General features: G+C 39.1%; 1 protein-coding gene across 2 annotated transcripts in view; it reads left to right on the plus strand.

Moving 5' to 3' along the window:
• The window catches only part of clcn2c (chloride channel 2c), a 611,909-nt gene that overhangs the window by 531,429 nt on the left and 57,522 nt on the right, over positions 1–22,958 (plus strand). For both annotated transcript variants that reach the window (XM_043702310.1, XM_043702311.1), the window contains 2 exons: positions 5,867–5,978; positions 18,032–18,102. In XM_043702310.1, coding sequence (XP_043558245.1) covers positions 5,867–5,978; positions 18,032–18,102 — 183 coding nt within the window. The remainder of the gene's footprint in view (positions 1–5,866; positions 5,979–18,031; positions 18,103–22,958) is intronic.

The following is a 22,958-nucleotide window of genomic DNA, read 5'->3' on the forward strand; positions in this document are numbered from 1 at the left end:
ATGCTAAATTGCCCGTAGTGTTAGGTATAGGGGTAAATGTAGGGGTATGGGTAGGTTGCGCTTCGGCGGGTCGGTGTGGACTTGTTGGGCCGAAGGGCCTGTTTCCACACTGTAATGTAATCTAATCTAATCTAATATGTAGTTCTCGGTTTTGATCTCCTAGTAACCGTGTCTCCATGACTAGGAGACAGTAAGGAATGCAGATGCTGGAAGCCAGAGTCAGTAGATGTGAAGCTGGAAAAGCACAGCAGATCAGACAGCATCCGAGGAGCAGGAAAGCCATTATTTCAGGCCAATCAGGGGTGGGGAGAGGTGAGTGAGGGGACCCCAGAAGTATGTAGAGAGAGGGGGTGGGGCTGTGGATAAGGTAGATAGAATGGTAACCCCCTATCTGCATCCAACTATCACCATCCCATCAACCCTTCCCCCAGCCCCTCCCTCTATATATCTGGTCTCCCTCTACCTCCCCGGCCTAACAAAGGGTCTCGGCCCAAAACGCTGATTTTCCTGCTCAGATGGTGTCTGACCTGCCGTACCTTTCCAGCTCCACATCTATTGAACCATGTCTCCATAATGGCTATAAGATCATTCCCACTAACTTATATTTGTGCCATTAATTCATTTATTTTGTTCCAAACACTCTGCATTTAAATGAAGAGATAATAATATTACCTTTTTACCTTTTTTTTCTCCCTTTGACCCTATTTGCTCTTTTTTAATGTTTGTACATTCTGTTCCTTCCTATCCTGCTCTGGATATTATTGTGTATCTCTTCTCCAAAACCCTCCTCACCTCTACTGAGTTTAAATCCCTCTCTACAGCTCAAGTTATTCAATTTTTCCAGACCGTGGTTCCAACATGTTTCAAGTGAAACCCATCCCATTGGAACAGCTACCTTTAACTCCAGAACTTGTACCATGCATGGAATCACCTTCCTCCCACACCACTATTTGAGCCACACATATAAATCCTTGATGTCATTACCCTCTGACACTTTGCCTGTGGATCAGGTCGTAAATCTGAGAATTTTACCTCGGAAGCTCTGCTTTTTAAATTTAATCTGAACTGTTCAAATTCTTTCAGCACACCCTTCTTTCCAGATCTCTCAATGTCTTTGCTACCAATGTGGATGCAATTAGATCGCTCCTCCCCCACTCCAAGTTCCTGCCCCAAGAAGAAGTCCTTAACTCTGGCAATGGATAGGCAGCCTCATGCTCACAGCTGCAGAAAACATTGCCTATCCTGCTATTGGATTTCCCAAACCCTAACTGTATTCCTATTTCCATGCACCCCTATCCAACTTGATTGGCTCCCTGCACTGAGGTGCAGTGGTCACTTCACTCACTTTCTCTGCAGTTCTCATTCTCATCCACACAGCTTGCAAGAACCTTGTATCTGTTTGGCAGTTGCAGAGCCTCATTCCTGGGTCCCTATAACCTCACCTGCAGTCACACCCTCCTGATTACAGATCAAATTTGAATTTCTTAATCTGAGGGGTGGGACTGACCTCGAGCAAAGTATTCAAGTAATTTTCTCAGCTCCCAATCCCTCTATACTTTCGTCTAGGGTTTGTCCAATGACCAGTAGCAGAGGATACACAACTGTAGAGGCTTCTGAGGAGAGTCACTGTTCTTAATTAACAAGATGGTTTATCACATGATAGCAATAAGTGCAGCTGCATTATAAGTCAGGTAGTTACTAGGAATCCAAGTGGCTGAACAGAATACATATGTTCCCTACAAAGGCTAGTGTAGAACTCACAGTCTTCACCATCTGACTATGTGTGAGACATCCTCAGAGAGGTGGAACACAATATAATAAAAACACAAAATACCCTTGAAGCATTTCTCCATTGTTAAATACTATATACAATGCGTATATGACAACTACATGACATTTACCGCAACTCCATTTCCATCCAGGTTTTTGATTTCACAAGGCCAAGCATTCTGGGTACTTCACAATTTTCCCAGAATGCACTCTCCAGCAGTGGAAGAATAGTACATCATTCGCTTGAGGACTGTTGACCTTGGTTCTAATTCATGGATCATTTCTCCATCAGAGGAATTTTTATCTCTTGACTATCCTTCGGGGAGAGGATATTCATTTCAAACGTTTTTGGGCCATTACCTTATCCAGAGACTGTGCAGGACATTGGTTAGGGCACTTTTAGAATACTGCATTCAATTCTTGTCTCCCTGCTATAGGAAAGATGTTGTTAAATTTGAAAGGGTGCAGTAAAGATTTAGAAGGATGTTGCTGGGGCTGAAGGGTTTGAGCTGTTAAGAGAGGCTGAGTAGGCTGGGGCTTTTTTCCCTGGATGAGGGGTGACCTTATAGAGATTTATAAAATCATAAGGTGCATGGATAAGGTAAATAGACAAGGTCTTTTTCCCAAGGTGGGAGAGTCCAAAACAAGAGGGCATAGGTTTAGACTGAGAGGGGAAAGACATAAAAGGGACCTAAGGGGCAACTTCTTCACATAGATAGGGCAGCACAGTGGCTCAGTGGTTAGCACTGCTGCCTCACAGCACCAGAGACCCGGGTTCGATTCCAGCCTTGGGTGACTGTCTGTGTGGAGTTTGCACATTCTCCCAGTGTCTGCGTGGGTTTCCTCCGGGTGCTCCGGTTTCCTCCCACAGCCCAAAGATGTGCAGGTCAGGTGAATTGGCCATGCTAGATTGCCCATAGTGTTAGGTGCATTAGTCAGAGGGAAATGGGTCTGGGTGGGTTGCTCTTTGGAGGGTCGGTGTGGTCTGGTTGGGCCGAAGGGCCTGTTTCCACATTGTAGGGAATCTAAAACTTAAATAGAAGTTGGTGCATAGAAGGTGTATGGAATGACCTGCCATAGGAAGTGGTAAAGGCTGGTACAGTTACAACATTTAAAAGGTACCTGAATAGGTTAATGAATAGGAAGGGTTTAGAGGGATATGGGCCAAATGCTGGCAGATGGGACTAGATTAATTTAAGATGTCTGGTCAGCAGGGATGAGTTGGACCAAAGTGTCTGTTTCTGTGCTGTCCATTTCTATGACTCTGTAGGATCTTTAACCTCCTGAAGTATTTTTGCACAGGAGTTCTTCCCTGAAACTCTGGCATTTGCTCCATAACAGCATCTGGAGAACTTTATAATTGTGCAACCATCCGTTAAACAACTGTGTTGAAACAAATACTGTCTTCCTTGTAGTAGCCTAGATTTCTGAACCAAACAATATTATTCTGACTTGAAGAGGCATTCTCTTCTTTTGCAACATGCTGGATGGTTAAACCAAGCTTTATTGTTTATGTCCTGAATTTGTTGTTGTTGGTCTGGCATACATTTATTCATATTGCAGCTTATCTCACTCAAGTTATTCATCAGACTGCATATCATCTTTTGCCCTCTATGATTATTTGATTGGCAAAGGAGGCATTTCAGTCACTCAGTCATGTTACTGAAAGATTGTTGCTCACCTAGTTCTTTCTTTGTCACTGAAATTGACTGTTCTGTTTTAGACAAGGAATTGAACTTTTCCACCAGTCCTGTCAAGTCTCTGACTTCCTCTGTTGATAAAATGAAGAAGCTGTCTTATGTCATAGAAATAATATCACTGAATTCTTTCTTCTGCCTGGGTTCTACTATAAGTCTAGGAAGCCCAATGAAATCTTTTGCTGGTTGGCCCTCGGCTGGTTGGTCAACTATGTTTGTTCTTAGATTAGTATTTGAATAACTGTTTGTTTCTGGATCAGTTAGTCCCTGGGAGATTGACCAATTTCCTCCAGCTCTTCTGATGTATCATAGAATCCATATAATGCGGAAGCAGGCCATTCAGCCTGGGTTTCCTCCACGCATATGCTGACCCTCTAAAGAGCATCCCACCAAGACTCACACCCCACCCTATAACCCTACATTTCCCATGGCTAATCCATCTAGCCTGCACATCCCTCTACACTGTGGGTAATTTAGCATGGCCAATCCACATAACTTGTACATCTTTGGACTGTGGGAGGAAATCCATGCAGACACAGGGAGAAACATGCAAACTCCACACAGCCACCTAAGGGTGGAGTCAAACCCAGGTCCCTGGTACTGTGAGGCAACAGTGCTAACCACCACCATTTAGGAAGGGAAGAATTTTTTGATTTAATGGCCCACTATGCCAATTAGCATCTGGGAAGTTGCTGAAAAATCTGAGCAATCGGTCTTGATTGCATTTGATATTTGATATGTGGTGATAATCATGCAGCACTGTTCCACAAGCCATCACAAAGTAGATAAAATGTAAGTATAGACCATCAAGGTGACCAATTTGTCTCACTAACTGCTATCCAGGGAAAAAGCAATTTACTGTACACTTCGCTTTCTCAAATGCCAGAGAAAAGAAAGGATCACTGATCTACTACTGTGTGCTTTAAACTATACATCATTTAAAAACCCAAATGCACACACATACTTACTCACCAATAAGACACATAAAAGACAGACGTATTACATACACATTATGATTGGAAAAACTATCAGCATGGAACTGAATTCTGAAGATCAAAAGTTCAAACCACAATAAGTTAAAAATACACTGAGATTAGATTCCCTACGGTGTGGAAACAGACCCTTCGGCCCAACAAGTCCACACCGACCCTCCGAAGAGTAACCCACCCACACCCATTTCCTCCTGACTAATGCACCTAACACTATGGGCAAGTTAGAATGGCCAATTCACCTGACCTGCACATCTTTGGACTATGGGAGGAAACCAGAGCACCCGGAGGAAACCCACGCAGACACGGGGAGAATGTGCAAATTTCACATTCCAAGGCTGGAATTGAACCTGGATCCCTGGTCTGTGAGGCAGCAGTGCTAACCACTGAGCCACCATGCCCCGCCCCGATTATCTCCGTTCCTTTTATTTTCAGCAATTATCACATGTTGTTTTCTATAAAGTGATGGTCATTCTTTGATTCGAAAGTTGATCCAGTGGACCTATGTTTTGTCTTGTTAGAATTCTTCCTTTTAAACATTTTGGTTTGGTTGTCTTTTCACCCACGTGAGAGAGATGTCTTATCGTCATAGGCTCTTGATGTCTCTGGTTGTACTGCATTAATAAATCTGTGGTAAACTGTTTTTCGATCAATCTGTTGTCAGGTATACTTTGTTTAATATCCAAAATTCCTGGTGCCACTCTGACTCAATGTATCAGTCTCACTGCTGCAACAAGAACATTGTGTTATGCTGCTAAAACTGGGCACTACTTGAATTTTTCAAAACTCTCTTGGTATCTTAACTGTAGAGAAGTGTTCAACGCCACTTCAGTTTGTAGCTCAAAGCAGAAAAATTATAGTAAAATATATTATTATTTGTTCAAAACTATGGAATCTTGTAGCTTTATTGTCTTATTAAGTACTCTGGATTTCTCAATTTATCTCCTTTCAAAATAAAATGTACTTGTCCTTAGCAGGACATTTATGTACGTTTGACAGTCTTTAGATTGCACTCGCTTCAGTAGTTAGCCATTACAAAACCTGCCCCCATACAGTACTCTGGGCCTCTGGAATATTAGTCAATGAGGACACCATCATCAAGCTAAATACTCAGCCTACAAAAAAATGTTATGCTTTCTGGATTTATGTTTCCCATTATTTACCATATTTCAACAGTTTTAGGTTCTGAATACGTTTCACTTGCTGTGTTGTTGCAATATACTGTAACATTTTGAATTTAGCAATGTGATGTTAGTATCATTTAAATTATGTCTATGTTAACCTCTCAGTTGGGTGACTATATGTATGAAAATGAACAGTATTTTGAATCAATATCTATAAGGTATCAATAATAAGGTATCACTTATTAATACATGCATTTCTGACACACCTAATTTTGTTTCTACAAAGGTTGGTACTGAGGAGTCGTCATTTTCTCCAACTCGAAATGGATCACAGAAGCCATTGAAACCAGCATTAAAACGAGTTCCAAGCAGTTCTCATGATATTGCATCAGGAACAGGTAAGCATAAAACATGACACACAGTGAGTAGAAACGAAGAAGTTCTCAGCGAACATTCTGTTTCCATAGAAACAGTTCCTTAGCTTTTTAGCACTTCAGGAAAAATCCAAAGGTCTGCTCTTTCGGGTGGTGTATACCTACAGTAACACAAACTGCTATGCTCTACATCATGTGAGAAATTATGCAAAAATATTCATTACACTGGTGTACACCAGTTAACTAGGTCGCATTCAAAAATTTGACGTTGAGTTCAATAATGTCATATTCAACCTGGAAGACATTTTCTGTGAGCTTAACTCTGCTTAAAATGTTTAACCTGTTTTTGGCCATTTTGAAAGCCACTGCTCGAACATCAATGCAGAATAAGACTATGTGTTAAAAGAATTATATCTATGCATACTTCTGTTCAACACTGTCTATTAGAACTCCTAGGTGCACAATTTTAAAAGAAACTGTTTAAACAAAGTGTGTTGAGATACATTCACATTCTACACCTAGTTTAAAGCACTGCAACATGATTAGATTAGATTACATTACAGTGTGGAAACAGGCCCTTCAGCCCAACAAGTCCACACCGACCCGCCGAAGCGCCACCCACCCATTCCTCAACATTTACCCCTTTACCTAACACTACGGGCAATTTAGTATGGCCAATTCACCTGACCTGCACATCTTTGGACTGTGGGAGGAAACCGGAGCACCCGGAGGAAACCCACGCTGACACGGGGAGAATGTGCAAACTCCACACAGTCGGTCGCCTGAGGCAGGAATTGAACCAGGTCTCCGGCGCTGTGAGGCAGCAGTGCTAACCACTGTGCCACCGTGCCGCCCATAACATGGTTGAAAGACAGCATGACAAGTTTTTACTTTAAATGTGGACGTAGGAGTGGAAATCCTGAAATATGATAAGAATCCATTACTTTAAAATCTTAAAATTCTGAGGAAGGGTCACTTGACCCAAAACATTAACTCTGACTACTCTCTACAGGGGCTACCAGACCTGCTGAGCTTTGCCAGCAGCTTCTGGTTTTGTTTTGGATTTACAGTTCTTTCGGTTTTTACTTTAAAATCTTGACTGATGACTGCATGGCTAGTTCACACCCTCTAAACCTGCTTTAACTGAAGACTGCAAAGGGATATACCAAGCTGCACTTATGTGGTGCCTTTAGCATAGTAAAACATGGTTCATAGGAGCTTTATGAGACAAAATGTAGTACTCCAGCAAATAAAGAATATTTGATGAGAAGATGAAAATCGTGGTCAGGGAGAATGGTTTTAAAGGAGAACAGACACAGAAAGAATCTGCGAAATTTAGGGAAGAAATTTCATAACAAAAAGGTTCAGGCATCTGTTCAGAAAAGGATTACAAGGAATTTGCCAGGTTTGGAGGATTTGAGCTGTAGGGAGAGGCTGACTAGATTGGGACTATTTTTCTCTGAGGGGTGATTTTACAGAGGTTTACAAAATCATGAAGGGCTTGAATAGGATATGTAGCCATTTCACCAGGGTAGGGAAGTCCAAAACTAGAGGGCATAGGTTTAAGGTGAGAGGGAAAGAATTTAAAAGGGGCAACTTTTTCACACAAAGGAGTACAGGTATGGAATGAGTTGCCAGAGGAAGTGATGGAGACTGGTCCAATTACAACATTTAAAAGCACCTGGATAGGTATATGAATAGAGCTGAAAATGTGTTGCTGGAAATGCGCAGCAGGTCAGGCAGCATCCAAGGAGTAGGAGAATCGACGTTTTGGGCATGAGCCCTTCGGGCTGCGCTTTTCCAGCAACACATTTTCAGCTCTGATCTCCAGCATCTTCAGTCCTCACTTTCTCCTAGGTATATGAATAGGAAGGATTTAGAGGGATATGGGCCAAATGTTGGCAAATGGGACTAGAGTTATTTAGGATATCTGGTCAGCATGGACAAGTTGGACCGAAGGGTCAGTTTCCTTGCTGTACATTTCTATGACTCTATCTTCAGACACAGGTAACATGTGGCACACTTAAAATCAGGATGCTCACAAATTGAACAGCAATGAAGATGCATATGTATCTCAGAGGGTTTAGGGTTGGAGACAATTAAAGATAGGGAGGGGTGAAACCATATAAGATTTGAAAAAAAGGATGGGAAATGTAAATTGGAGTTGTTACCTAACTTGGGGCCAGTGTAGTCAGTGAGTTCTCAGCTGATGGACTGTGAGGGGTGTAGGGGGACAATTAGGCCAGGAGCAGCAATGTTTTGATAATGTCAAGTTTTCAGGTGGAAGATTATGGGAAGCTGCTTTGGAAAGAATTGGAACTGTTGAGGCTAGAGTTAACAAAAATAAGTGGAGGAAGGTTTCAACAGTAATGGGTTGAGGCAAGTTTGGGAAAGATGTCTTTTGCGATGTGGAAGTAGACAGATTAAACAATAGTGAAGATACAGAATTAGTAACTCAACTCAGACTCAAATAGAAGTTTGAAATGGCAAATCGTTTAGTTCAGCTTCAGATAGTAGGCATGGAGGTGTATGAAATCCTGGAATTTCTAAGGAATGCTGTTCCACAGTTTGACAACTGTCTGTCTCTCTTTATTGATTTATGTTTGCAGACACCATTTCTGCCCAAGTCAATCACCTCAGATATTGCTTGCTTTCCAAGTCTTCAACATTAAATAGCTACAACAGATCTCCACTAAGTCTCTGTTTGCAGTGACAAAGCCAGAGGTATTGTCTAACTTCAACATAAGCAGATATTTCTGGAAATATTCAATAGGTCAGGCAGCATTAATCCTCACCTTACTTATGAAGGTACCTGAGGAAGCAGAGAAGATGGAACAAGTGTTAGAGTGAATCAAGTGACCTGCAGAGGTTGGAGAATGAAATTATGTTAGGTTATGAAATTATAAGGTGGTAGAAATGGCAAGAAAATGAACTGTTGAATGCAAATATAGAGGCTGGCGGGATGGAAAGTGAGCACAGTGGAGACCATAGCATAGATTAAAGGATGGGGTGCGCCTAAAATTTATGTGAAGAAAAAATGGAAATGGGACAAATGTGGTTGAAGGTCTTGTCCAGCAATTTAGCGGGGAATCTTTAACTTCGGGATAAAGTGAGATATTTCAGAAGTTTTTATGTGGAAACTGGTATTGTCAAGGAGATGGACTGCCTCGTATACATGAATGAGTCTTTACATGAGGCAATGCAGGAAGAATTGTACTACAGTTATCAGCATTGGTGGACTTGTACCAGATATTAACTTCCATTCTCAGAGATATAGAGAGAAAAGTGCACGGGATAAAAAGAGATGTTAAAAAAAACAAATAAATGTAAGATGTGAGTGAAAATTTGAAGAATAATTAAATTCAGAGCCAAAGTCAAACAAAATGTTTCTGTGCTGTACGACTCTATGACTCTAAAAAATGATGTTAATTTAAATGAAGGGAGAGATTACCCAATGCATCTCTTTACATCAGCGGTTATAAGCTCTGAATTGTTCCACATGCATGTTGGCTTAAATTTCACTCTTCCATTTCAGATCCGCTAGTAATCACCAGTATCTCCATGGTACTGAACGTTCTTTTAACTGTGTAATAAAATTCACCTTCTCTTCTCTGCATTGCCATATGCTTACTTGGGACTTTTATTTCCTGCATCATCAATTCACTCACAGCATGATTGTCTATCTTCATAGCTCAATGATCTCATGCCAAAGGGCTCATCATTGCTGCCCTTCTATTACCTTTTCCAGAATCACATTAGGAAACAAAACTTAATAATGTAGGATCAGAAGGGGCTACTTACAATAGGCAATGCATGATTGGGCATGGATGGTTTGTTATATAAAGTCATATTACGATTACCAAATCAGAATTTCTTCTGGTACCACTTTTATTTGCAACTGCAATATCACTTAACATATTGAAGAAAACAAGTCGGATAATATAATTGCTCAAATTAAATTTTGTTAATGTTAATTTTCCAGCCACAGAATGCTTTGCTGTAATGTCAAATTTGGGACTTCAAAAAATGTAAAATCAAATTTTATCAGTTGATTTGTCTGCTTTGTAATACCTAATGTAAATGTAGCTCTTATTCTGCACAACCTTTCAAACAAAATTTAATAAATTTTCAGATGATTTGCTGTTCAATCAAATCATAATATTGCAGCTGTACAGGCAGCTATAACATTTTAGGTGACTGCCAGATGATTCTGTAATGTGTTTAGAGAGATAATTTAAATGTCAAATTGTTTAAAAGGTAATACAGTGAAATGCACTTCTGTGCAAATCTGAAATGTTAACTCATCCCAGCTGAAAGCATATCAAAGTCTTAATTTTCCCCTGTTTATTGGCACAGAGCTTAGTTTGTCAATACATATATATCCCCAAATAACACTCTCAATAGCATTAAAGTAATGCCAACTTCTTCCCATTATAATGACGTCTGAATTAGGTTTTTAAAACGTTTATTTAAGTTATGGGATGTGGGCTCTGCTAGCAAGGTCAGTGATTGTTGTTTATCCCTCAGAAGGAAGCAGTGAATTGCCGTAGTCCATATGATGAAGATATTGCTATAATGCTTTTAAGAATGTAAAAAGATGATATATTTTCAATTAGGATATGATTTGAAGGGACGCTTGCAAGTGATGGTGTTCTCTTGTGCCTTGTGCCTTTATCCTTCTCAAGGGTGGAAATTTCAACTGTGGGAGGTGTTATCAAGCTTTGGTGAGTTGCTGCAGTGTGCTTTGCAGATGGCACATATTGCAGCCATTGTGCATCACTGACAGCGGGTTCACAAGTTTCAAATTGTGGGACCAATCAAGTTTTGACCTGGATGATAGTGAGATTCATGAGTGTTACTGGCAGGGAGTATTTATCAGGATCTTGATACCCATACTCTTGAATCCTATTATGGATCAAGATAAAACAAATTATTTCATGGTGCAACAGAGAGCAATATGACCAGCCAGTGAACGTGATCCCAATTACCTGAATGATGAGAAAAAACTTGTTTTTCAGTTTTGAAATGAGTAATTAAGAGAAGAACATGAATGTATATAAGACAGCTTGAGGAAACTATGATGTTCTGGCACGTTAAACTATTACAACAGACAAGGGAGCAAAATTCAAGCCAGAGATGTATAAATTTTAGACAAATGTCAAGAATCTCTTAATACATACAACGTACTTAAGAATAGAGAGAGAACAAACTCTGGAACAAGCTAAGAAGTAACTGGATTAAATGCTCAAAATATTTAAAGTGGGAAAAGTAGATATTTGAAATATCGGTAAGTTGAGGTCTATGAGAAGCTGGCATGGTATAGAAGAGTTGAGGCCTGGTGCAGAGCAGCCATCATCTTGAAAGGTGGGGCAGGTTTAAACAACTGAATGGCTGACTCCTGCTCTATTTCTTATGTTGCTGTGTACTGCTGTTCTCTGATTAGGTTAGGCTCTTTTGACTGAAATGAATCAAGCTCATAAAGGTACTGAACATATTTTTTTCATCCTAATCAAGCTTACCACTCCTTCCAAAGAATACATCAAATTTGCAGTAGTACTTTGCCATTCTTTGCTCTGTCCCCTCTTTTATGAAGATCCAATTACAACCTATCTCTAAATTTCAGTAGGCTTGTTCTTCTCTTGGAGGACTCTTGAAAGTTTGGCTTCAGCTCCTACCTGCTCCAGAGATGTCAAAACATACCTGAGCAGATTGCTTTGAAGTATCTGTACTCCTACATTGGAAAACTTACCTTGTTCCCTTTTTAAACAATATACAGACCTAACATTCTCTCCTCTGTTTCAAAAAAAAATTAACGTGTACGTAATAACTATGTACACAATGGAGATCCCTTTAGTGGTTTCTTAAAGCTAACTCTCTTCCCCTACAATTGAGATTCTCTTCCAATAATTCAACTTTACTTCCTTTCTTATTTTCAGGGCTCCTCCACTTACATTTAACTCATTGTTTTTCTGAGTGATACAATCCTAGATCCTTTATTAGGTCTTGGGGTTGTTAAAAGGTTGAGACCACTATGCACACCTCTTACATTTAATAATGCTAGTTGCCTGTTAAGCAGATTAGTATTTTTCTCTTAAGGGAACTGAGCTATGCTGCCTTGTAGTTTTAGCTTGCTTTTGAAATCTGAACCAAATGCTTGTATTGTTTGCATCAAGTCATCAAATACAGCAAAAAGTGACTGGACTAGGCAAGGTTTGATCTAACTTGTTAAGCTGCATGAGAGCACAATAGCTGAACATATCAGTGCAGCAATTAAAAATTCATTTAATCTTTACATTGTTATGCAGAAATACCTCTTCCTTCCATGCTGCAGTGCACCATCATCTTGCTTGAAATGATTTCCTGAACCTATTGCCTTATGCTCTGCATTATTTTTGCAGCAAGTTAGGCCATGAGTCCAACAGTCAGGGTCTCAGTACCGCTCCTGTACAAAACTTAACTACCACATTCCTCTCCCCACCCAGGATGAACATAGGCCAGCAGACCTAGCCAAGCTTTCTACCTAGCAATCTTCCTTTGGAATTAAATTCATGCAGAGGATGGCAAGAAGGAATACATATTTTCTCCCCCATTTTGATAGTTTTTTTGTTACATTACTTCCCATCATTCAAGTTTATTATATAAAAGTCTAGTTCAAGTCCACATTTAGCAGTTTGTGGCCATCACTCTATAGAACAGTGGTCCAAATAATACAGAAACAAGCCAATGGCATTGATTTAAATCCAGATGGGAAGATTTCCTTTGTGTATGATGTATGATAAAATTATAAATATATTCCTTACATTTGGGATTATGACTGCACTTTGCCTAACAGATATCAGTCACACCATTTGTCTTTGTTCTTTTCTTAACATGTGCATTTGGAATGTAGAGCATCTAAAACTGAAAAGGTTTTCTGTTTTCCCTCTTAATGTTTATTACACATGGTTAATACTTGAATGAATGACTGATGATTTATTGTTACTTGTACTGGATAATGAACAACATTGTAAAATACAATGAAAAGCTTCAACTGTCACCACAATCCGGTGCCATTTTGAATAGTTTAAGAATACAAAGAACAGAAAGATAGAGCTGAAAGTGAGTCAGTCTTTGTTCTGCTGCCTCCGCCCTGAGCCCTGAGCAGGCTGACCAACAACACATGCACTTCAGCCTCTTCGCTGTGGCACTGGACACACCTACATCAGAGTAACCACTCTTCAGGTGTATTCTCTTCATCACTGGGCCCACCTCACCAAATTTGGGTCCCATGTTGGACCCACACTTGCCTTGCTGATAACGAGGAGTCCCCACCCCAGGCCCACTGTAACCAGGAGTCTGTGGCTCCACTGCTACTGCCTTGCTGATGCCTGGAGTCCCCTTCTAGACATACCACAACTAGGAGTCCCTTGCTCTGCTGCCAGGCCAGGCTAAGTCACCATCTCACCAAGAATCCTTTTTTGGCCACATTCCTCCACGGTGTCATCTCCGCCACCACTGCCAAGAAGAAGATAAAGAGAAAGAAAACACAAAAAGGCTAAGGAAAGAACAGAGGAAGTAGCGGGTCTGGAGTCATGGACCCAAACTGCTGCCTACATTGCCGCTGCCGCCATCTTGGAACTTCATCCTTGAACCAGTGCTCATACCTTCTAATAATGCAAGTAAAATTTGTTTTGCTTCATCGCACTCTGCAAAGATAATTACTTTCACTTTTTGTGAGCTCTTTACTCTGTCCTTAAGGCTTTGCATTCTTAACTATCTAGGAAACCAGACCGCAGATCTATTCTTTTGCCTGGCACATGACACCATTAGACTGCTTTTGCAAATACAGATCTGCAATCAATTTGATATCTTTCTCATGAATAACCTCCATCAAAGTTCAGCCGTGCATCTTGTAATCATAGTTAATTTGATTTGTATCTGCGTACACGACATTCATTTATTTGCATTAAACAGCATTAGCTCAACAGCTGAGGCTCTCCAGATCCCTTTGAATCATCATGTATTTTGACATCCCATGCCAACAATGAACTTTAAAATTGTGCTTTTGCTCCATCATCATAGCGAGATCATTTAGTTAGCCCAGTCATTTGAAAAGAAGCACATTAATAAATGTCAATTAAAAATCAATATTCCCTTTTGTACTTTGAGGATACCTTTTTTACTTGGTGAATGCTTACAACATTTTTCATTTCAGGATAAGACTAACATACAAAGCCACCTAGTACTGAAGTGCTAAGTGTGTGTGGCTGCAATAGTTCAGATGGAAGGTAATCGAATTGAAGCATTAACTGTCTTCCTCTCTTCATCGAAGCTCCCAGACTTGCTGAATATTTCCAGCATTTTCTGTGTTTATGTCTGTACAAATTTTTTGTTAAATTGGTTTTAGCATTCATTGAAAGGTAAGAGTGAATGATAAAGAAACCTATTAAGATTTAAACCAATATTCTCTATTTAACAATAAAATAAAACTAAAATATTGCAGATACTGGATGTTTGAAATAAAATCAGTAAAGGTTTGAGATAAGAGCCAAATTTTAATGATTTCTCTAGCTAGTTCTAAAATTATTATATTGTCAAATGAAGTAAATACCATTGCCATAATCCCAGAGGACAATGGGGTTGCACTCTCTCTCATTAGGGAGTGGCAACTGTTGGTGAATTTAACTCAGGATCACCACACTTCAGGCATAGGGTGAGGTCAGAGGCAGGATCTTCATGGTGACCTTAGCTGGTGCAGGAATTGAGCCCAGCTGTTTGTGTCACTCTGAATTGCAAACCTGCTATCCAGCCAACTGAACAAACCAACCCCCTTTATTGTTAGATTACTGTATGTAAATACTTAAAGTTACAAGTCTGTTAGAGCAGCAAGGATAGAATGTACTGTTGTTATTTTTAGTTGTTACAATTATTATACTGTTGTAGAAAAGTACAAAACTACTTTTCTGTCACAATAACATCTTAGTAGAGAAAGGAAAAAGGAAAGATCTCCTTTTCTTGTTTTTGTGCTGTTAAGTAGGAACGACAGATAAAGGATGAAGATGATATTTGCTTTGCAGTTTAAGATTTTAATTTTCCTTTATTCAGCGGCTTTCAAAGAAGCTCCACAATAATGTGGTTATCTCATATGCTGCAAAGTAAGGAAGTACTGCAGGGCAAATTTTCCAATGTGCCAGTCACAGTTGGACATGCTGATTCTTATACATTCTCTGTGATAGTATAGAGCAAGGATGATTCTTTGCCTTGACCTTCATCTAATCCAGCAGCATTACTCTTGGAAAACCAGTCAGCCCTAGCAGAAATTTCAATTGCTGTTATCAAATTCTGGGCCACTCCAGTCCAAGAGTCACGCAACATCTGTGGAAAGGTTAATGAAGTTAAGTTCATTTCTTTCACTTATGTTTGAAGACCTAAACTAGCGAGATTATTCAGTCCAGAGTTTTAACTTTACCAATACTTTTTCGATACCTTATCATCCAGGACACCTGTGTGTGTGCGGACTGTGGGGTGGTTGGTGAGAGAAATGTAGTTTGCTCTGTTTTCCGCATGTGTTGGATCCATGCATTGACATTTTAATAAGGAAAGCATTTCTTTCTTGGAATGACTTGACGAGGATTGTTGAGATTTCTCTTTCTGGGTCAAAGGATGCAGGCAAAGCAGTATGCTCTGTCAAAAATACACAAGGGAGATAACTGAAATCAGATAGTTTGATATCCGGAGTTACATTTAATGGTTCCTTTTGAAGATCTGTGCTTTTAGTGGGAGCAAGAAGAGATGTCAACACTGAAGGGAATCTGATGAGTTACATTCATTCGGTCTCAACTCTGGGTTCTGGATGACCAGGAATGCAGCTTGAATTGTGACCCTTAAGCTTTGTGGGACATAGAAAGTTTCGGAAAACCAAATGAAACAATTATTATTTAAAAGATTACTGTTAATCTGTTTTTTAATTTGAATCATATCACTTGTCATTTTTTGGCCTTTTTTTATCTGATATGGAATCATCAAATAATATAGCAAGGAAGAACATCATTTTGTCCATCATAGAATCAAAGAGTTATACAGCATGGAAACAAACCCTTCAGTCCAACTACTCCACGCCGACCAGATATCCTAACCATTTGTCAGCATATGGCCCATATCCCTGCAAACCCTTCCAATTCATATACCTATCCAGGTGCCTTTAAATGTTGTAATTGTACACTCCTCCACCACTTCCAAACTGTCAGCTCATTCCATACATGTACCACCCTCTGTGTGAAAAAGTTACTCCTCAGGAGCCTTTTAAATCTTTCCCACTCACCTTAAATCACCTTATTTAGCTTCTCCCTGTAGTTCACAACCCCCAATCCCAACAACATCCTTGTAAATTTTTTCTGAACTTTTTTCAAGTTTAACAATATCCTTCCTATTCTAAACGTGGCATCACCAATGTCCTGTGCAGCTGCAACATGATCTCCCAACTCCTATACTCAATGCACTGACCAATAAAGGTACAACAAATGTTGCCATCACTACCCAGTATACCTGCAACTCAACTTTCAAGGAACTATGCACCTGTACCCGTAGGTCTCTTTGTACACTCCCCAAAGCTCTACCATAACTGTGTAAGTCCTGCCCTGGGTTGTCTTACCAAAATGCAACACCTCACATTTATCTATCCATTTGTTAGTACAGTAGTGTCCTCGCCATTTTGCAGTTTGATTGACAGCTCCAAGTGGTCTGTATCCTTTGAGGTCTGCAGGTCTATCCATGATGCATGCTGAGTGAGATTTTATAGGGAATAATTTGGCATGAAACATATGAGGGATTATGGCGATATTTGTAAAATTGTCCCAAACATTAATGTTAGGCAAAGTGGCCCTTAGTTGCTGAGCTAAACATTTGCAATCCACTGGTAAAACCCATTTTCCAAGGACGTTTGTCAAATTATATTCAGAAGGTCTACAACATCATTTTTGCTTCTCTTCGTAATGTCGGATGCAACCCAGTAGAGATAATGTCTCTACTCTCTGAAGACGACCAACCTCTCAACTACTTCCTCTTTATCTACTTCTATCCCATCCAAGAATGCTACTGCTTCCTTGTTTTTTGTTACATTTGCAGCATACTGTTGTCTCATGAAAATATTTGCAAAATACTCCACCAGTACATGGTAGCTTTGCTCAAAGCCATCCAATGTATATCATCAAATCAATACCTCCCTCAACTAAAATTACATTTATAAATGTTCATGTTATGTTTTTGCAACATCATTTGCCCTTCCTGATCTTTTTCCCCCACAGGTTAAATTTTCTGATTTGGAGGTAGACATCTCAAACAAAGTTTGCATTTAAAGGTGAACATTAAACCTTATTTTGGAAAGTGTCAAGATGATTTATTGTGTAAAATTTATTTGCACAATGGTTTTAAAAGGTTCCTTTTGTGAAATTAGTACAATATTTTATCATATAAACATCTTGGACTTCCCAGGCAGAGATTCACCTTGAAAAGGAATAATTAAATGTCTGAATGAGTTATCAAATCAGTGTAGGAGATGCTGCTGAGAACACTGATTCACACCTTTAATCATTCTGTAGGAAATGGCTCTGTTTAAGTTGCTTATGGTTACCATCCATCATTGTAGCTTTCTGAGGTAGCTACTTTTAGACATTGTTTAAGAGCACGTACACTCAGTTTTAATTCTGCTGAGTTCAGTTCATCAACCTTAATTGTAAACTAAAGCTATCTATAGCAGTGTTAAGTAATACTACCGCAGAGGTCATTGAAATCTGATGGTTCAACTGTAAAATACAAAATAATTACATTTCCTGTTTTGTTTCAACATAACCTTTAATCTAATAATGATACTCTGTTGTCGTTGTATAGACTGACAATACATGAATATACTTACCCTGCATGAATCAATTTATTGTTAAGAGTGTGGGTTGGAGGAAATGAGTGAACCATTTAAAATGGGGGAATTGATTTACTTGCTGGCTTCCCATGCTAATATAGACAGATGCAGGTTTTAAAAATGCGGTCATTCATTTCAATTGTCATAATGGAATTTTTAATAAATGTGAATTTATTTTCTTCAGGTCCTCTAGATCAAACAGGAATTGCACTGAAAAGCCTGTTCTGTGTGAACCCAACGGATGAACCAGGAGAGGTAGGTGTCTCCATCATCATCATCATCTCTGCTCCATATTAAATTCTGCTAGTTGTGCTAACTATTCAAAGCACATATACGTCTCTGCAGGCATTAAAGAGTAGGCTTCATCTATCAATCTTTTTTGGAAAGGATTGTATCTTTCCCTCCAGCAAAGAAAACAGTTTCCAGGATAAAATGAGCTTTAAGCAAATCCTTGTGCCTTATTTCTTGAAGTAAGCTTTGCCAGAAGTTTTGCGAGTGTGTTCCCTCCTATTTAACAGGATTTGGTAATACATGAAGAGATTCTTGCTATCAACTTTTCCAGTTCATGGTCAAGTCCTCTAGCTTGTTTGATAATTTGAATCTATGCTCAAATATAATAAATGTTAATTGCAGTTTATAGATTAGCATTGATGTAACTCAAGCAAACAATTACATTTGCTTAATTAATTTTCAACAGAACTGCAGCAAAATGTTACTGCACCTTCTCCAGTACATCTCTGTACATAATAAATATCAAATGAAAAGTAGGATGACAAGAACATTTAACCAGTAGTTAGTATCTCTTTGGTACACTGGAGTTATGAACTGCTTTGTGGATAATTAATGCATTATAGCATATATAATCTCTCCTAACTATTTATTAAATATATATTTAAAATATTTAACATTTAAGATAAGCTAGTTTATCTGCCATGCCAACGAACCATGGTGCTTTAATCGGTGGAGAGTTAATTAGTCATGTTGCTGGTAATGAAAGCTAAGTCAGATAGTTGCATAGTATTGTGTAATATCTTGTGAAGCTTTTGGGAATGATCTCTTCATCATACTGAAAATTAATGATGTAATTTATTCGATAGGAGATGGAAAAGATACATCCACATGGGTTTAATTCTATCTCTTTCTTGGTCATATTAGTTTTGTAAAACCAGTAGTGCCTCTTCAATATGAGAAAAGGATAATAATTAGTCTGTGCTCAAAATACAGACACAAAAGAGAACCAATTTCTGTTCTAATTACTCTATTTTGCAATTAAGCAGTCACCGATTTTAATTATCTACATATAAAACAATACAAGTTACCAGAGTAGGAAGGCTACTACAAAAATGTTGACTTGTTAAAATCATAGTTTAACAAATTTCTAATGAATAGATGTGAATTCATTTGATTTTGCTTTAAATTTTCCCCTGATTTGAAAATTTAGGAAGTGCTGAAAATACTGTGAATTAATGTACTGCCTTGATAAATTCATGCTGCTTTCTATTCTGTGACTGCAGTTATTGAATGACAAGTTAAAAACTAACCTCACTCCTCCTCATGCAATGTGCTGTGTTTATATTATATAATATATGTTCTGTGTTGCTATATTTGTACTATATCTGTCATCTTACATAAATTGTGGCAGAAAGGCTAAAAGACGCTATTGTGACATGCTGTCTTATTCTGACTTAGCTTTCAGTGGCGTGAGAAGTTCAGGAAAGTACAGCCTTTTGGGGGGACACTCTGAAAAGGGTTAAGGGGAAATAGACCTTTGGAAAATTCAACTGTTAAAAAAGAAAGCATCTTTGACTGACCAATATTTATCAACTTTGAAGCAAATGTAGGGCTTCTACCTTGATAATGACAAATAAGATGTATAACCTACATTATCCTATGTTTCTATCAAAGAATCAGGCATTGTCAGAGTTCAGAAAGTCGAAACGTGTACGAATATCTATAGTGGTAAGTGAGGAAATGACATGCGGTCAAACCATTATCATCAATATATAACCGCATTGTCCAAATAAAATTAATCCAGATTTCTTACTTCACTCAGAGCTTTGTACAAAATCATATAAATGTCATCCTTTGAGCTCAAAAGGAAGATAAAGAGACAGAGCTCTGCACTTAGGGAGCAATGTCAGTGGCCTTCTCTGGATATGTGTTTTCAGTTATGAGGATCCAAATTGGAATTAACAGGAGACAATACAGAACCTATTTCATCCATAAATAGTTTTATGACAATAATTCTTCAGCAACTTCTCATTTTCAGAATGAATTTACTTTCAACCAAAGTGGCCTAATAGATTATTCAAGATTGGTTAAAACGAAGAACCATGTAAATTCTGTCCTGCTTAGATAATCAAATCAGTTTTGCCAAGTTCTGTGGACATATGGTCTACTTGTATGTACTGTACTTGTCTGTCCTTGTGTAAAAAGATTGTCTTCGTACGTAAAAAACAAAATCTGGTATTTAAAAAGAAAATGCCACACCTTCCTAAATTTAAGAAAGCTACAAATACTGAAAACACTCTTACAATATCTGAGAATGCCAGTTGCTCTCAATCCCCAAATTGTTGTACACCATTGTTGCACAGTTGAAGTAGATTGTCAGATTGCGATCTACATCAACCCCAGCTGTAATGGTACATTACACATTTCAATAACTGTGGAAGGGCACATAATTGGATAGAAATTTGTATCTATCACAAAAAGATTCTCTTTAGAGCTCAAGGGATAACAATTTCAATAAATACTTACACACATGAAAATCATTTTCATACTTAAAGAGACATTTTCTACAGTGCTGCAACAGCACTATGTCAAGCGAAGAGATGCTATTCAGCACTGTAAGACCTTCAAAAAAAATTATCCATGGCTGACTTCAAGCTGTGGCAGCATCAGCACTGGAAATGGTTGCTCTCATCATTAGTGCTGACTGTTGAAAAGCTGATGATTCCATTTAAAATAACCAAAACAACCAATTAATGAACAAATGCAGCTGATTCTAAAAATAGATCAGTTTTGACTATAGCTGATGTGTCAATTATTTTGATCTGACCTTGCTGTACTTGATTGTTTTTAAATCATGGATTCACATAACCTGTTTTGATTCGATTTGGCTTTGATACATTTGATGGAACAAACCACGTGAAATTTCTGAATTCCTGTTCGATATATATTGAAATGACTTCTCTTCCACTTCTATCACAATTGACGCTGGTATCGACAAGGATCTATCCCAGGCTCCTACTTCTCATCCAAAATCAGCCACTTGAAGCCTTAATTTGGAAGTAGTTAGTTTTGCAGGATATGACTACACCCAGCTTTACCTCACCTTCACTTTTTTTGACTCTTCCACTGTCAGATAAAGTTGTAAAATGTTTATCTGACTATAATACTGGGTGATCACAAACTTCCTGCAATTGATTTTGGAAATACTGAAATCATTGTTTTTAATACTCATACCAATCCCTGCTTCCTTGCTATGTACTCCAGTCCTTTCCCTGACAGCAGTCAGTTAAAGCAGTCTGTTCACAATTCTGAGACTGTAATTGACCCCAAAGTGAGTTTTGGACCACATGTTGCACCTTCCCTAAGGTTACAGTTTCTACTTTCTTAACATCACGCAACTTCATCCTGTCTTGGGTGATCTGTTGGTAAAGATTTTGTTACCACTAGAGGTAACTAATTCAATGGACCCTTTGTTGGCACATGACTTTCTACCTTCTGCGGTCTTGAGGTCAATCTAAACACCGCCACGCGTGTCTTGACTTGTTCCAAATCCAGTTCACCTATCACCCTGTATTTGCTGACCTGTATTCGTCAATCCTAGTCACGCTGAGTCACTTTTAAAATCTTCATCCATTTTTTTGGATCCCTCCATGTCCTCACCATTCCCTGTCTCTGTTACTTCCATCAGCTTCGTGACCACCTCAGATATCTGCCCTTCCCTGCTTCTGAAGTGAGCATTCGGAATTATAATTGCACCTCATTTGCCCACTATGCCACTTCCCTTTCTACCTCTTCTCTTTCTTTTAAAACACTCCTTAAAACCAAGTTTTTGGTCATCTAATCTAATATCCACTTATACGGTAATGTCAGATCATGTTTCATAATGCTTCTATAAAGTAGCTGTGGATTTTCCACTGCATTAAATTTACTTTATAATTATAAATTGTTGAGCTATTGACAATGCTACTTTATTCTTGTAATGTGTTCAGTTCTCAATGACTACGTGCTTTCATACGGGAGCGCAAAAACAGAATTGCCTGGACTATAGATTTGTCAGAGGCAATTTGCAATGTTGATCTTTGACCACAAAGTTTGCTTCAGGAGGATGAGGTTTGTCATTTTACGACAGAACGCTCCATTTCTCCATTCACAATAGAATGTTCTACTGTTGCCCAATACTCCTGATAACAACCCTACTAAACACTGGGACAGTCTGAATATCAATCAAGTCTAGGTTTTAGTTTCAAACAATGTGATAGGGAGCTGGAACTTGTTGAGTTTATACTTTGAATTTTACCCATTTTCTGATCCGGATCAGGGACAAGGAACACCAAGGCAACATAGAGTCATAGAGATGTACAGCATGGAAACAGATCCTTCGGTCCAACCCGTCCATGCCGACCAGATATCCCAACCCAATCTAGTCCCACCTGCCAGCATCCGGATCATATCCCTCCAAACCCTTCCTATTCATATACCCATCCAAATGCCTTTTAAATGTTGCAATTGTACCAGCCTCCACCACTGGCATCCTCTGGCAGCTCATTCCATACACGTACCACCCTCTGCGTGAAAAGATTGTCCCTTAGGTTTCTTTTATATCTTTCCCCTCTCACCCTAAACCTATGCCCTCTACTTCTGGACTCCCCGACCTGAGGGAAAATACTTTGCCGATTTACCCTATCCATGCCCTCATAATTTTGTAAACCCTTATAAGGTCACCTCTCAGCCTCCGACGCTCCAGAGAAAACAGCCCCAGCCTGTTCAGCCTCTCCCTGTAGCTCAAATACTCCAACCCTGGCAACATCCTTGTAAATCTTTTCTGAACCCTTTCAAGTTTCACAACATCTTTCCGATAGGAAGGAGACCAGAATTGCATG

Source organism: Chiloscyllium plagiosum, chromosome 13 (assembly GCF_004010195.1).
Source record: "Chiloscyllium plagiosum isolate BGI_BamShark_2017 chromosome 13, ASM401019v2, whole genome shotgun sequence".
Lineage (NCBI taxonomy): Eukaryota > Metazoa > Chordata > Chondrichthyes > Orectolobiformes > Hemiscylliidae > Chiloscyllium > Chiloscyllium plagiosum.